Raw genomic sequence first — 14,818 nt, forward strand, 5'->3', positions numbered from 1 at the left:
GGGCGTTGCCATTCTGAATGGTGCTGTACGTGGCTGCAGCGCCGGGTGGTGTGTGGGCACTGCCGTGCGCCACGCTGGAGGATGGCCGTCCAGTCGTTGGCGTCATGAACATTGCCCCGGCCGTTTTATTTCACGGACGCCTCGCCACCCGCATCGCCGCGCACCTGATGGCCCATGCTCTCGGGTTCGCCCACCCGCAAATGGCCAGCCGCAGCATGGTGAGGAATGTTACCGGTGTGCGTGGCAGGGAGCTGTCGGTGGTGGTGAACTCGACGAATGCCGCGATGGCTGCGAGGGAGCACTACGACTGCGATGACATTTATGGCATGGAGCTACAAGATCAAAATGGGGACGGGAGTACGCTGGAGTCGCACTGGTCACAGCGCCACGCGAAGGATGAGTTGATGGCACCGATTGGGGGCGCCGGCTACTACACGGAGCTGACGCTGGCTGCATTTGCTGACCTGGGCTACTTCAAGGTGAACTGGAAGTTGGCGGAGCCGATGGGTTGGGGCAAGAAGTCGGGCTGCGAGCTGCTGCAGAAGAGGTGCTCCGAACTGAACCTGAGTAAATATTCCCACATGTTCTGCAACAGAGACGATGGTGTCGAACGCTGCGCGTCGGATCGTTATTCCCGCGGTTTTTGTCGGCGGAGCATCATTGAATTCTCAAAACAGCACTCAATGGACAGTTGCCCCATCATTGATCCCGCGATGGACGTGATGGACCTTGAGGCTGCTTTTAAGAAGGAAGAATATTTCTCTGCGAGACCCTGGGATAAGCCCTCTTCGTGGTGTCTGGACACGCTTCCCACCAACACGACAGATGCAAGGTACCCGAAGGAGACGTATCTGAGTGCTGCCATGCATACGGAACTGAAGTGTTTTGGCATGCAGGTGTATCTGAAAGATCCCAAAAATCGTTACGTCGATTGGTTCCCATGCACAGACGGGACGCCGATTACATGGGACACACCACCCTACAATAAGGAAAACGTCATTTGCCCTGAGTACGCGGAGGTGTGCACGATATCCGCCACCGGCGGCAGTGTCGTTCCCGTGGTTTCATGGGACGACGAGGAGAGGGTGTGGGGCAGGACGGTACGCCCGGAATTTTTGAGACAAAGTTCACCAGAGGCGCCCGTCCCTGTTGCAGAGAGTATTGGGTCCGGCCGTGGCACCGAATCGCAGGATGCTGACTCAGCTGCTCTTCAGTCGAAGCCATTGCCACAGGGAGACGCCGAGGCTGCCGTGGCGCAACATGACCACCAAGCGGGAAGCAATACCAGCACTCCAACAGGCAGTGAGAGGGAAGCAGCACCAGCCGCCTCTGGCGAAAACAACAATTCGCCTACGGCCGCTGTTGCAGGAGCAGGCGAATTTGAGACAACGCACAGCGAGGATTTCTTCACTACGGAAGTGGAAAGCCCGATGGGGGAGGAAGAACAATCCGCGCCGGAGGAGGGAGCAAACTCAACAACCCTGCAGTCAAGGGAAACCACTGGAGATGGGGATGCGCAGCCAGTACAAGAGAGCATGGCGTCTCTGGCTGGAAGTGAGGGATTGCTGCCCAAACAAAGCGAGGCCCCTGTTCCAGAAAATAACCACTCCGAATCCGGGAGCGGCGCGAGCCAAGAGGACCGCCTTGCCCTGCTCAACGACGCGAAACTGATGCTGCATGATTGGAATGTCGACAGCACTGCGCGTGTTTGCGTGTCTCGGGTGTCGATGCTTCTTCTTCTGGGACTGTGTGGAGCTGTGGCAGCATTGTGAGGCAACGAGTGTGGAATTGCGACTCCCGACGGAGAATAAGTGCCGCTTTTCTTGCGGTTTTTGATGTTTTTCTTTAATGTTTTTTTTCTTTTCTAAAAAATCTTTTTTCACTTTTTCAGTTTTTTTTTGGTGTTTTTTCGAATACTCAGTTTCTTTTTTTTTTAATGGTCGTTTGCTACAATCCGTTGTGAGTGACGTGTTTCCGACTTTTGTTTCCCTTTTGTTGCCCACTCGCGGTGCCGGCGTCACTGCTGCGCTTCCGGCGGACTGCACAAAACGAGGAGTGGGGGAGCAGGTCGGATGCCGCATGGAATGTGAGGGATGTTGTGTGGGCTGGTGGGAGGGTACAATTCCTTTTTTTGTTTTCTTTTTTTTTGTGCAGGGAATATGCATACGCCCCCGATCTTCTTGTGCTGCATGGCACATGGAATTCCTGCCGAATCAATTTTTTTTTTGTGTTTTCATTTTTTTTTTTTTACTCCCCATCCCCTCTTTTTTGCTTTTGGGGCAACCACTAAGGAAGTGATTTTTTTCTTTTCTACTCTTCCCTCTTTAATTGTTTGTTGCTGCACTCTTCCTGCGAGGGGTGCCGTGTGTTTCCCGCCCAACTGCTCCACTCGCACACCCACCGACACGCTCACGACGACGGCCCTGTGCGCCTCGCCTGCTGCACGCATGAGGAGGGGCCGCGACGAACGGCGCGCTGAGGGAGCCGTGACGTGTGGGCGTGCGACGAGGGCCTGTGGGGCGGCGCACACATTTCTTCCCTCTTGTTTTGTTTTCTTTGCGGCCAGGGCTGGCAGACACCCGCAGCGCCACACACACAGCCACACCCTGCCGCCGTGTTTTTTCTTTTTTTTTTTTTTCTTTTTTTTTTTGCTGCGCTCACTCTCCCGATGGAGTGACGCGACTCCCGTCATGTCTGCGTGCTTCTCTCAGTCCCCACACACACGAGTGACTGTGCTCTGCGGGCCGCACTCACGCACCAATAAAAGGACTGAGGGCAGCAGCAACACGCAGATGACCCATGAAATATAAACGATGTGCGGACACACGGAGGGTCGGACGGTTGAAAGACATTTAAATATCTAATTTTTAATGTGCGGGCAAAATATACAAACAGTTTGGTGGGCGCACACAGTAACCAGTGAATTTTTGTGTGATGGGTTTTTCTTTTCTTTTCTTCTTTTTTCTTATTTGTGTGTAGCCGTAATAGAGGACGACTTTTTTCAATTTTTTTTTATTATCTTTTTTATTTTTCTTTTTTTATCTTTTCTTGTTTTCTTTTTTCTTTCCAGAGCGTGAGGTGTGGAATGAAGATGATTTTTTTTTAAAATTTAATAAATTTTTTATGAATTGCCGCTGCTTTGGTCTGCAGTGCAGTATCATGAGCTTGGGCAGTCTTTTTTCTGTTTATTTCTGCCATGCACTTCTGCTGTACATTTTTGTTTGTGCGTCCCTCACATGCTCTGCTCCTGTTTTTACTTCTTTGCCTCGTGTGTCTGCAGGCGCACACAACCACATGCACGCACAACATGCACATTGCAGTGGATTTGGATGCTTCTTTTGTGGCGTGTGCTGGCGGTTGCGGGTGGCTGCTGCTTCCTTTAGTGGGCATGAAGCGAGGGGAGGAGAGAGGGAGCGCACACGGCGAGTCACTCTTCTTCCTGCGGGTGTGATGCGCGCGATGGGCTGCGACTGCTGTGGAGGGCCGCATCCTTTTAGGTGTGCGCTTCTCCGCCGTTGTGCCGTGCGCTTGTGCATGTGTTTCCGGAGCGTTGAGTAGCCACCATCTGTCCATGGCGGCTTGCGTGAGTGGGCACGTGCGGATGAGGGTCAGGGCGCATGGAATGAAGGAATGACTTGAGGAAGGGGAATTTGATTTGGAGGGTATTTGGACCGGATTCATTTGGCTGCGGTGGCCACATGCACGACGGATTTGTTTCCGCATAATGGGGAGGATGCGACAGGGTTTTCCGAAGTGGCCCGTCAATGCAATATGGGCTTTATAGCACTGGGGCACAGTGGTCTTCCTGCAATGGCTGGTGACGGCCTCTAGTCGACCGGTGTATTTATGCTGCTGCTGCTGCTCGAGGAGGCGTGGAAGTGCGATTTGAGGTGAGCGGCGGAGGGGCCACACATCCCGCAGTGACGGTCGTCGCTGGCCCAGCGGGTGCCTCTGAGGGTTTTGTTGGATGCAACGTCCTTATGCCCGTCTCTGGATGGCGGCATCCCTGATGCAGCCAACGAACGGGGCTGGGAGCGACTGTGAGACGCAAGCACGTGTGGATGTTTGGAGCGGCCGGCGCACCGCACGCTGAGAGCATGGCGCGGTGAGGGCCGGACCCAGAAAAGGGACACCGCGTGGGACGTCAATCTTCACTGCAGCGACCGCCACCGAATTCGGATTTGCTCGCACGTCCTGCGGTCCCTCTTCCTCCCCTCACTTCTGTGCCGACGACTGTGCCGCGGGATCGAGCAGCGCGATGTTTGGCCGCAGGAACATGGCCCGAACAAATGGTTTGTGGGAGGGGATGTGCACTGCGACGAGAAGGAAAAAAATGTTGCGAGACGACCACCACGACAGGACCGGAGTGAAGTTGTGTTTTGTCCACTTGCGCGAGGGCGGCCTGCCACCTGGTCGGTTGGGAGGATTATTTTTTTCTTTGCGTCGTTGCGCTTACTTTTTATTCCGCTGCGTTTTCATGCGGACCTGCGAAGGGAGATTTGCAAGAAATTCCTGCAAGGCGTCCGTGCCGTCGTCGGAGAAGCGGATTCCCCCCTGAAAAACGCTACTTTTTAAATTTGTTTTGGGCGGGGAGTTCCTGTCGATTCACTGCGACTTTGTTTTGCGGATTTGATGCGTGTGTTTCCGAGCGGTTCGGTCTGCGTCCCCGGTCCACTCGGATGTGGTGTGCGCGTCGACGTGAAGGTGCCTGCCAGCCGTTTTATTGCCTCCTCCGCTGTGGCTGCCGCCGCTGCCTTCTTCCCTTCCTGAGGTCCTGCGGCTTCTTGACAAGATGTTTTGGAGAAGGCGTTGCCGCTCTTATCGTCGATGGTATTTTGATTCTGGTGTCGTGGTCAGGAGACACTGAACGAGAGGGTTTGCTGCCCTCTTGTTTTATTTGCCCTCTCTGCCTGACGGCCAGTTCTACACAAACGTGCTCCTCGGCACCTCAGTTGGTGCTGGCGGGTTGCTCACAGTTGTCGCTGGCAATCGCATGCGCCAACTCTTCTCTGCTCCTTTTCAGTGTCGCATTTTTTTATTGATTGACGGACGCCATTCTGTCCGGCGTGCTACCTTGATTGGATTGTGTGGGACTGCTCGCCAACGCCATCGGAGAAAGCAGGCCGACATTTCCGCATATTTAATTCCATCTTGCGCGCACGTATTTTTTTTTACGTTTTATTGATGTGCACTCAAACAGCGAGGAGTCCGGAACTATGCGTGCGTGGGATTCTTCCTGCCATGTGAGCTGCGGGCAACACCGAGGGGCTGCCACTTTGACTCCGCAGAGTTGTTGTGTCTCTTTGCGGGGTTGGCAGGGAAATTCCATGCAGCCAGCTACTGCTGGTGTGTCCCCAAATGTTGTCACTCCATGCGAATAATGTGCTTCAGCGAGTGAGGGGATGATTGGGTTTGTGTGCACTCTGATTCTGTTTGCTATTTTGTGCGGGCACGCAACACTTGAGTGGTGGGAAAATGGAGCGGGGCGATGCGTGGCTGCGTCTCGCCCATTGTTCACTGCACGATGGTGTGGTGCACATTGTGGTGTTGACTCTGCGATGTGACTGCGGTCCTCTGCGCGGCAATGGTGGTGGGTGGAGGAGAGTGTTGACCCGCGGCGGGACGGTGAGATCGTGCCTCCTTTTCTCTTTGTTTCTTCCCTTTTGTGAAGGTGTGCACTTATTTTTGGTGTCGGTGATGGGGCAAACAGACAGAAAACGTAAATAAAATGAAAAAGGGCGATGATGTGGCGGTGTTGGGGTTGGTTGCACGCCTCGTGTTGCTGCGGGGGCGGTGGGCCTCGGCTGCTTCACCGACAGGCGTTGCAGTGCGGCTGCATGGCGCACCGACCACCCTGCCGTGCGAGTGCCACGCCCAACGCCATTGGGACTGCGGGAGGAAACAGCCGCGACTGTCCTTTGGAGCCAGCGGCGCCTGCATGCCGCAGTTGGGCGGTGCGAGTGGGATGCTTCACCGCACGGGTGTTGTGATGGCACCTCGCAGCGGCTCTTGTGATGGTTCCGACGCTGCAGCTCGACATGTGGTGGAGAGTAAAGTGTGGCCGCAGTGGACCATGAGCAGCACCAACATGAGGCTGAGTGATTTCCTTTGGAATTATGTTGGCGGCAGGGCGGCCGTTGATGAAAGACTACAATGTGACGATGGAGGTGTTTGTTCAGGAGCCGGATGATTACGTACAAGACCAGCGGCCTCTTGATAAGATTGTTAATTTGACAGAGCACCAAGCGCTGGGGGCCATTACTAGGCCTCTTCACGAAGGTGTGCTCTCTCTCGGGCAACGTAGGGACTATGAAAGAAAAGCATACGATCACTCCTCTTGCAAGAAGAACACCAAACGGAGTGCTTACGCAGGTACCGACAGAAGCGAGGCGGGAGGCAGAGGAAAGGCTAAGAGGAACGCAAGAAATGAAATTTACCATTTCCACTGATATCGAAGAGGTACTGTTTAAGGGAAGAGTTCGCGTCAATGAAATGAGGCTGAACGACTTTCTTACGAGGGAACCGGACGGCAGGGGTGTTGTGGACACCAATCGGGATGTCATGCTGGAGGAGTTTTTCAGGGACCCCACGAGGTATATCCGTGGTAAAGGAGCGTTGAACGAAATGCAGGCATCGGGTCGTTATTTGGGTATGAGGCGAGCTGTGAAGGGTGAAGTGATCTTCGATGAGGATACACGCAGGCTATGCGATAAGGGTGTCAACAATCTACCGGGGTGGTCATTGGCTGCTGCGGACGTAAAAGCAGCTGTTCATAACTCCACTAAACATTTCTTGGATGCAGCTGCCGAGGAGGCGAGGAACCCAACGACGACGAGCGCACCGGAGAAACTGGAGGGATGCTACGAGTCTGTGCACAATGCGAGGCGGAGCCATGCGGTGGAACTTCCGGACGGCGATGAGCGAAAGAAAACGGGGACGGGGATGGGGTGCATGAGGGGAGGCCAGAACAGTCATGGTCGTACAAGAAAGCTGGCAACACCCTCGAAAAGAATGACGATGTGTAGCAATGTGGTTCAGCACCTCCCGTTTTGATGGTGCTTGCCTCGGAGAAGGGGTGGCCGTACTCGTGGCATACGATACAGGATCTTCCTAAGGACGTTTTTGTGAGCTGCGAGGTGGAGCGAGCGTGGCAGATCGTCAAGGGCGATGTAACCGCGTGGTCCAGCCCTCACGGTGGGACCGACTTTAAGCCTGGGCGGCGTGTGTTGATTGGGACGCCCGGGATCGGGAAGTCGATGGCTGCCGGCTCGTACCTCCTCTACCAGCTGCTGCACTGCGATGCCAAGAAACTCCAACTGGTAGTCCACTGTTTTGGTGGACGAGATGCGTACGTGTCTGACAAGACCAGCAGGACGGTGACAAGATGCGGCGATGAGGACATGTGCATCTCGGAGTTGAGAAGTTTGAGGGGGCATGGGAGGAATGTGTATATTATCTACGATGTGGCAAAGGAGGGAACGCCGCCACCGAGACATTTTGCGCCTACTTCTGGATGGGGCATGATTGTGGTGCCTTCCCCAAAAGTGCGCAACCATGATGAGTGGGCGAAGCAACTGCAAGCCGCGCGAATCATCGTGAATTGCCCCGACGAGGTGGATGTGAAGGCGGTGTGCGCCTGGATGACGCGTGATGAGACCAAAGAGAAACAAGCGTAATGCTGGAAAGAGGTCAAAAAACACATGTATCTTTTGGGACCGATTCCACGTCATGTCTTTGATGAGGAGGCGTTTAATGGACGCTGTGGAGCGGTGGAGTTTGCATTGCAATCGATCAACGAGGTAACTGTGAAAGAGTGCTTTTCACGGGGAGGTGAGTCGCCATGGTGTTCTGAGGATCCGTCCCACAGGCTTGTGGAAGTTGTTCGGGAAATATACGCAGGCGGTGTGACCCTTTTCAATGCACCGCTGTCTGCTTGCCTCGAGGAACGGACATTGGAACGCCTCCCAAGTGTAGCAGAATAAAATAGCTTTTTGAGGCTGATGTTGGCGTCGAAGGATAATATTTTGCCCATATTTTTTGGATGGTTTGCTTTGAAATCGTCCGCGGAGAGTGCCTTTGTCAAGGCAATGGCGACGAAGCTCACGGAGTTTGAGCCGCCAACAGGACGTCAAGCAAAGCCCTGCGTTTTGTAGTTGGCCCTGAATTGCATCCCAAGGGAGATGAGGGTTTGCTGCCGAGTGAATATGAAAAAACGGTCCGTAAAATAAAGTACGGGGTGCTGTACAAACCGTGGGCCGCAAACCTTCCGCTGGTGGACGGCTGTTTCTTTGTGGAGTCAAATCCAATGACGCTGGTTGGGCTGCGGATGATTCCGGCGGGTGGGCACCACACCACCGCCAGCGCTGTGAGGCCGTTCACTGAGTGTCTGGCGGCATATTGTAACGGTTGGGAGGAATTGTTCCGAGACATGTCGTGGGATATTATGTATACAACACTTAGGCAGCACGCCGATGGATGACTGGCGGAGATGTCATGTCGATAATTCCAATAGTGTGAGCGACGATGAAAGCCGTGAAATAGCGGTGTTTTGGAACGGAAAAGGTGCGCCAGTAACAAGTGTCAGTGTCATTGGAAAGCTCCAGAAGGAGCGAGGCTCTCTGAGGTGGGGAATAACCACAGAAATGGGAAAATAAATTAGGGAGGGAAATAGTTTTTTGTTTTTAGTGAAAAACATTTGGTATTTTCATACACCACGTTAATTGTGTGTTCATACGAGGCATAATTGGAGAATTGCCCCGGTATGAGCGCATCATTGTTGCTGGCGGCATTGCGGTATCACTGCATTTTTTATTTTATTCTGTTGTTTTCCAAGGTCCATCACGAACAGAAGCATCTCTAAGGGATGGACGACGAATACTTTCTATTGAGGAAACAGTGTGCTCCTTGTGACCGCATGGAGTGAGGCGCCGCGTCGTGGGTGGATGAGGAATCGCTTCTGCGTGTGGCTCTTTGGGTGACTGCTTGCTCGGCGTGCGCTGTGTTTGTTGGCAGCGGGCTGTGGCCGTATCCCGTTGTTCGTGGGACTGAACTGGAGGCGATGATGGCGGTGGGTCTTTTCTCGTTCTTGTCCATTGGTGGGTGACTGCTGGCGGTGTGTGCGTTTGTTGTGTAGACGCTGCCTTGCGTTGACAGTCGCTGTTTGTTCCCGGTGCGCTGTTCTTCCTTCTTTTGTTCCGTGTGTCTGTGTGCGTGAGTTGCTGTTGGGAGTGGCTGCGGCGGGGATGATGGTGCCAATCACGGTGGATGGGTGGCTGTGCCCACTGTTGTGCTCCTCACTGTTTTGTCTCTTTGCGTGGCATGCTTCCTTCTCTCCCTGCTTTTTCGCACACACGAAGGAAAAGCGTTACGACCAAGCGCTAATCGCCACTGTGAAATTCGAAGGCACTGAAAGGAACAACAGCACACACACCGCCCACGCACACATATTTATATGCTCTCACGTGTTGCTGCAGTCAAGGCACCCAACAAACACAACCGTTGCGGCGTGAGCGGATCCAGCTGAAGGAGGAAGGAAGAGAGAGTGAGCAGCAGAGGCCCAGCATGTCCCGGCGTGTTTTTTATCCCGCGGTGCTGCTTCTTGTGATGATTTTCTGCGGCGTCCGTGAAGCTGCGTCCGCTTATGGAAGTAGTGGGGAAGGTCGTTGATCCTTTTCAGGGAACGACACCGGCGCCCTATAAATGGCAAGAAATGACTGGATCTGAGGCGGCAGCCGGCTCGCTTCGTGTTCCCAGCCTTGCTGAGGTGGCCGGGGGTGTGTTTGCCGTTGCTGAAGCTCAGTGCAGTGAAAGGGACGGAGCCTGCGGCCATGCTGCGATTGCATCCACGCACATTGAGACGGGCGGTGGTGGCTCAAAGGCGATCTCGGCGATGGATGCAGGCGTTTCTCTCATAGAACTTGTGGATGCCGCCAGTGGTACGATCAGGGCACGAGAAAAGATGCAGCCAACGACAATTGTGAGCGGCGACAGTGTCTACATGGCCCTTGGGGACTACGAGAAGAAGACGTCTGGGGGTCAGGTTGCCGATGCAGATGGCTGGAGGCTTTTACTGACGCGGGGAACTCTCACTGAGGATGGTGGGCAGAGGAAAATCATGTGGGGTGATATCCGTGCGGTGGACCCTGTGGCCATCGGGCTTACTCAATTCCTGAAGAGGGTGATCGGTGGCGGAGGATCGGGTGTTGTGACGAAGAACGGTTACCCTGTGCTTCCCATGCAGGCAGTAGAAAAGGATGGAAGGAGTGTTGTACTGTCCATGCGTTTCAAAATGCGTATAGAAGCATGGGAGCTCTCGTCCGGTACGACAGGTAGTAACTGCAAGGAACCATCCATCGCGAACTTGGAAGGAAATCTAATTTTGATTACTCCTTGCGCTGCCGGCTACTACGAAGTATTCAGATCCATTGACTCTGGGATACGTTGGGACATGAGTGGTAGGCCAATTACTCGCGTGTGGGGCAACTCGTATGGTCGAAAAGGGTATGGCGTTCGCTGTGGCCCCACCACCGTAACCATTGAGGGAAGGGAAGCGCTGCTTGTTACCACGCCGGTGTATTTGGAGGAGAAAAAGGGTAGGGGTCGGCTTCATCTTTGGGTGAGGGAAGGTGCACGTGTGCATGATGCCGGGCCGATATCCGATGCAGCTGATGACGCTGCTGCCGGTTCCCTGCTGTATAGCAGTGGGGGCGATCTGATTTCGCTGTACGAGAATAGGAGTGAGGGGTCATGCGGTCTTGTTGCTGTGCACGTGACTACGCAGCTGGAGCGGATAAAGACTCTGGTGAAGAGGTGGCAGGAGTTGGATGAAGCCTTAAGAACGTGCAGACCCACTGCCACTATCGACCCGGTGAAAAGGGGCATGTGTATTTGTCCCATTTTTACTGACGGGCTTGTTGGCTATTTGTCTGGTCTGTCAGCTGGGGGTGAGTGGATGGACGAGTACCTCTGCGTGAACGCGACTTTTCATGGGACGGTGAGAGGGTTCTCCAATGGAGTGACGTTTGAAGGACCCGGAGCAGGGGCGGGGTGGCCTGTTGCCCGAAGTGGACAGAATCAACCGTACCATTTCTTACACAAAAGGTTCACTCTAGTGGTGATGGCGGTCATCCACGATGAGCCGAAGAAACGCACCCCCATTCCTTTGATTCGTGTGGTGATGGATGACGGGGACAGGACTGTGCTATTTGGTGTGTTTTCACCCATGATGGGAGGTGGATGACTGTAATTCATAGTGGCGGTAGACAAATACTTCCAACAGGGTGGGACCCAGGAAAACCGTGTCAGGTGGTGCTGCGACACGACACGGGCAATTGGGGTTTGTACATTAACGCGAGGGCGGCTCACCGTGGCACCTACAAGGGGTCTCTTCTCCAAACAAACATTATTTCACACATCCAATTCCGCGGGGAGGGTGGGGAAGTTGCAGAATCCAGCCATTTGTCACTCTTCAACGCCCGTTTGTATGACCGAAGACTCAATTCCGAGCATATGAGATGGCTCATGGTCGGCGAGGCAGGCCCAAAATACGATGATGGCAGCTCTTATTCTGCGAGTGCGTCGGAGGTGGAAAGTGAAGAGGCGAGCCTTGTGCATGAGAGTGTGTCTTGGGTGCTGTTACTTCTGCTGGGGCTTTGCGGCTCCTTACTGATATCAAAACGGCGTTGTTGCTGTCTCCGGCGGTGCAGTGTATATTTACATGCTGATGTTTTTTACATATTTTATTGCTGTTGTTGGCGGGTTTGTAAAATTTTATATATTTTATTGTTGATTTTCATTTTTGTAAAATAATAATCATAAAAGTAATAATGATACTTGCCATTATTATTATTATTATTGTTATCCAATTTTTTACATTTAACGATCTGCGTGAAAACTGCGTTGAGTGCGTAGTTTTTCTTTTCTTCCGTAATTGTTCCTTTATTTGTTCGCTGCTTGGGCTGCCGTGCCGGCTTGAGTTGTGCCATATATATATATATATATATTGAAATGATTATTTTTTCTGTGACCTCTGCGGTACTTATGTGCGTATTTGCCTCTTGGCGTGACTGCCTTCTTTTTTTTTGCCTTTACGTCTCTGCAGACATACAACCACCCTCGCACGACACGTATAACGTTTTATTTTACGTGGATGGTCCTATCTTGCCGGCAATTGCATGTGGGTGCTGCGTTCTTCTGTGGCTACGAAGGGGAACATGAGGGGGCGGTGCGCATGACCTCATGGGACATGGCGTGACGCCGCTGGAGGGCCCCGTGAGGCGTCCGCGGTTTACGGGGGAAGAAGAAAATGAACCCGCTGGAATAGCTGCCGCCGGGCCCGTTCGTGCTGGACGAGTTGAAGCGCGAGTACAGCCACACGGACACCCGCACGGTTGCTGCGCCGTACTTCTTCCAGCACCACGATGCCGCCGGCTGCAAGACTTTGCGCTGCCGCCACAAATACAAGGAGAACAAAATGCAGCGCATAAAGCACGTGTATGAGTATTGCGTGGCGGCGGCATGCCGTAGGCTATGGAAGAAGTGGATGACACGGAGCTGTTGGACTGCGGGAGGAGGTGGCGGACGCAGCGGGGGAGGATGACGGGCTACGCGGCATGCCGGTGAGTTTTTCTAAAGAGGGAGTAGTAACGCTGACGGTAATATTGACTGTGAGGGTGTGGGGAAGGGGGCGGTCGATCAGCACTCCTTTCATTGTTGTTGTGGTGGTGCGTGACTCTCATTGCTGGATGGGACGGTGCTGTGCCGGCGGTAGGTGATGGCGGAGGCCAATGTCGATGAAGGTACCGAAATGAAGGAAGATGAAAGATTTGACAGTTCAGAGCCTGTTGCTGGTATTGTTGGTGCCGAACAACATGTAACGCAGGATTCAGTCAAGGAAGGTCCCGAAAACGGCAATCAGTCTTTGGGTGCACAAACAGGAAATAACATCACCAGCAAGCACAGTGAGAGGGAGAGAAGAAACCGAAGAAATTGAGGGACCCAAAAGCTCAATTGAAGGCGAAGAAACATCCCAATTAACATTGCCGCAAGAAGGAGTACCACCACCATCAGAACCATTAGCAACGACACTGAATGGAAACCCAGGAGGAACTTTAAATGCAACACCAGCGAAGGGACAGTCCAGCTCTGATGACGGATCCGCCCAGGAAGAAGGACTCAAATTACCAACACCAAAAGCACCTGCAGCAGCGGCAGCGGCAGCAGCGGCAGAAGCAACAACACAAACAAAAGATGAAAACCCCTCCTTTGCAGATGACCCTTCAGTGCAACATGTAGAAGCGTCTCAACACGACATGGGGTCAAGAAGTGCCTCACGAAAAGAAGAAACCATCCCCACCACAGTCACGAAAACGGACGGACCAACAGAAGTTAGCGCAGAATCAACTCCAACATCACCCTCAGCTTCCAAAGGTGCCATTATAAATGACGCTGACAAAGGAAATGAAGAAGGCATTCCAAAACGTGATCAAGCACCTGATGGTGAAGCGAAGAAAGAAGCACAACAGGTGAAAATAAAGAAGAAAATACAAATAAAACAGCAAATGCCGAAGCCGCTGCTATAACAAATGGTGCTGCGACTATTGGCGACAGTGACGGCAGCACCGCGGCCTTCCACACCACCTCCCCTCTTTTGCTTCTTCTTGTTGCTGCGTGTGCGGCTGCTGCTGCGGTGGTGGCCGCGTGAGAGTGAGGGAGAGCCGTGCACCGCCCGCACACACACTCTTCCTTCTCTCTCTGTTTGTCCCCTTGCATGGACTCTCGCCCTCACCTCACCCCACGAGGCACACACAATAATGTGCCCATTGTATATATGCATGCACACCCATGCAGGCCCGTTGGTGCTCTCTTTTGCACGACACGCACCGCTGCCGTCCTGCCTGGCTGCATGGACGGAGCACCGTAACTGTTTCTATTTTATTGCATTGAGTGGGCGACCTCTCTCTCTCTCCATCTGTGTGTGTGTTTTGCTTTACGGGAGTAATGAGAGTGTGTGTGCGCTGGTCGTCCCACGCCTCGGCTTCCCGTCACGTGTGTGTTTTGAATCTCTGCTTGTGTTGTGGTTGAATGGGCGTATTTTCATTAACCATCATTTGTTTCCTTGTGTGGTGACGTTTGCGTTTCATTTTTTTTCAGCCAGTCAGTCTTTGTTGCCTCAGCAAGCCAAGAAATACTTTTCCAACAGTCACGCCGATGGTTCAGTGGCTCCTCGCCTCACCGTGCCCTGCAGCGCTGCCATTGCTGCTCATGATGTTGACTTTGATGTGTTGTTCCAGCGGGTGCTTTGCTGCCAGCCTGACGTACCATTGCTCCTTTGACAAAGTGATGCGTGTCGACAGGACGAAATCGATGCTGGTGGTGATGAAAAACGTGCCTTTGGTAACGGGAAGTGCGTCGCAGACATACACCGTCATCGGGGAGAATGGATGGGCACCCATCCGCATCAATGTGTCGACAAGGGACCTGGATGATACCAAGAAGTATTGCAGCTCAGATGATTCTTACTTGAAAAATCCATTGACAGGATATTACGATTGTCGGGGCGATGCTCTTTCCAGTAATAAGAGGAAAATCCTCATCGACAATGTTGTCCCTGCAGCTGTCAAACTGCATGCGGATCGTCTGCTCGTCCAGCCACTGGAGCGTCCGTTGGTTGTGCCCCAATTTGCCACGGGCAGCGTTTGCAGTCGTTTCACTGTGCCTTCTGAGCATCATACCAAGGGCGTTGCCAATTCTGACATGGTGCTGTACGTGGCTGCAGCGCCGGGTGGTGTGTGGGCACAGCCGTGCGCCACGCTGGAGG

The 14,818-nt window shown here is 53.2% G+C and overlaps 2 protein-coding genes and 5 pseudogenes across 2 annotated transcripts, besides 9 other annotated features; all 7 read left to right on the forward strand.

Moving 5' to 3' along the window:
- Tc00.1047053506057.10 lies at positions 1–710 on the forward strand (annotated as a pseudogene; the record flags this gene model as incomplete).
- Positions 1–14,818: a sequence feature (areas not merged during assembly with more than two copies in the genome that could not be assigned to a particular haplotype).
- Positions 2,094–2,810, forward strand: Tc00.1047053506057.15 (uncharacterized protein; the record flags this gene model as incomplete). The annotated part of the gene is made up of 1 exon (XM_803009.1): positions 2,094–2,810. One exon carries the CDS (start codon positions 2,094–2,096, stop codon positions 2,808–2,810), a length of 717 nt encoding a protein of 238 aa, XP_808102.1.
- Positions 2,618–2,650: a microsatellite.
- Positions 2,941–2,967: a microsatellite.
- Positions 3,006–3,066: a sequence feature (T-rich).
- Positions 3,095–3,125: a sequence feature (AT_rich).
- Positions 6,310–8,634, forward strand: Tc00.1047053506057.20 (annotated as a pseudogene).
- Tc00.1047053506057.40 lies at positions 9,641–11,809 on the forward strand (annotated as a pseudogene).
- Positions 11,763–11,827: a sequence feature (AT_rich).
- Positions 11,838–11,860: a microsatellite.
- Positions 11,983–12,002: a microsatellite.
- Tc00.1047053506057.61 lies at positions 12,298–12,642 on the forward strand (annotated as a pseudogene).
- On the forward strand, positions 12,743–13,702 carry Tc00.1047053506057.81 (annotated as a pseudogene).
- Positions 13,183–13,238: a microsatellite.
- Tc00.1047053506057.101 (surface protease GP63, putative) lies at positions 14,209–14,818 on the forward strand (the record flags this gene model as incomplete). The annotated part of the gene is made up of 1 exon (XM_803008.1): positions 14,209–14,818. A coding segment is annotated over one exon (610 nt), but the record flags the coding sequence as incomplete, so codon positions are not given.

This window comes from Trypanosoma cruzi (assembly GCF_000209065.1).
Source record: "Trypanosoma cruzi strain CL Brener chromosome Unknown tcruzi_1047053506057, whole genome shotgun sequence".
NCBI lineage: Eukaryota > Euglenozoa > Kinetoplastea > Trypanosomatida > Trypanosomatidae > Trypanosoma > Trypanosoma cruzi.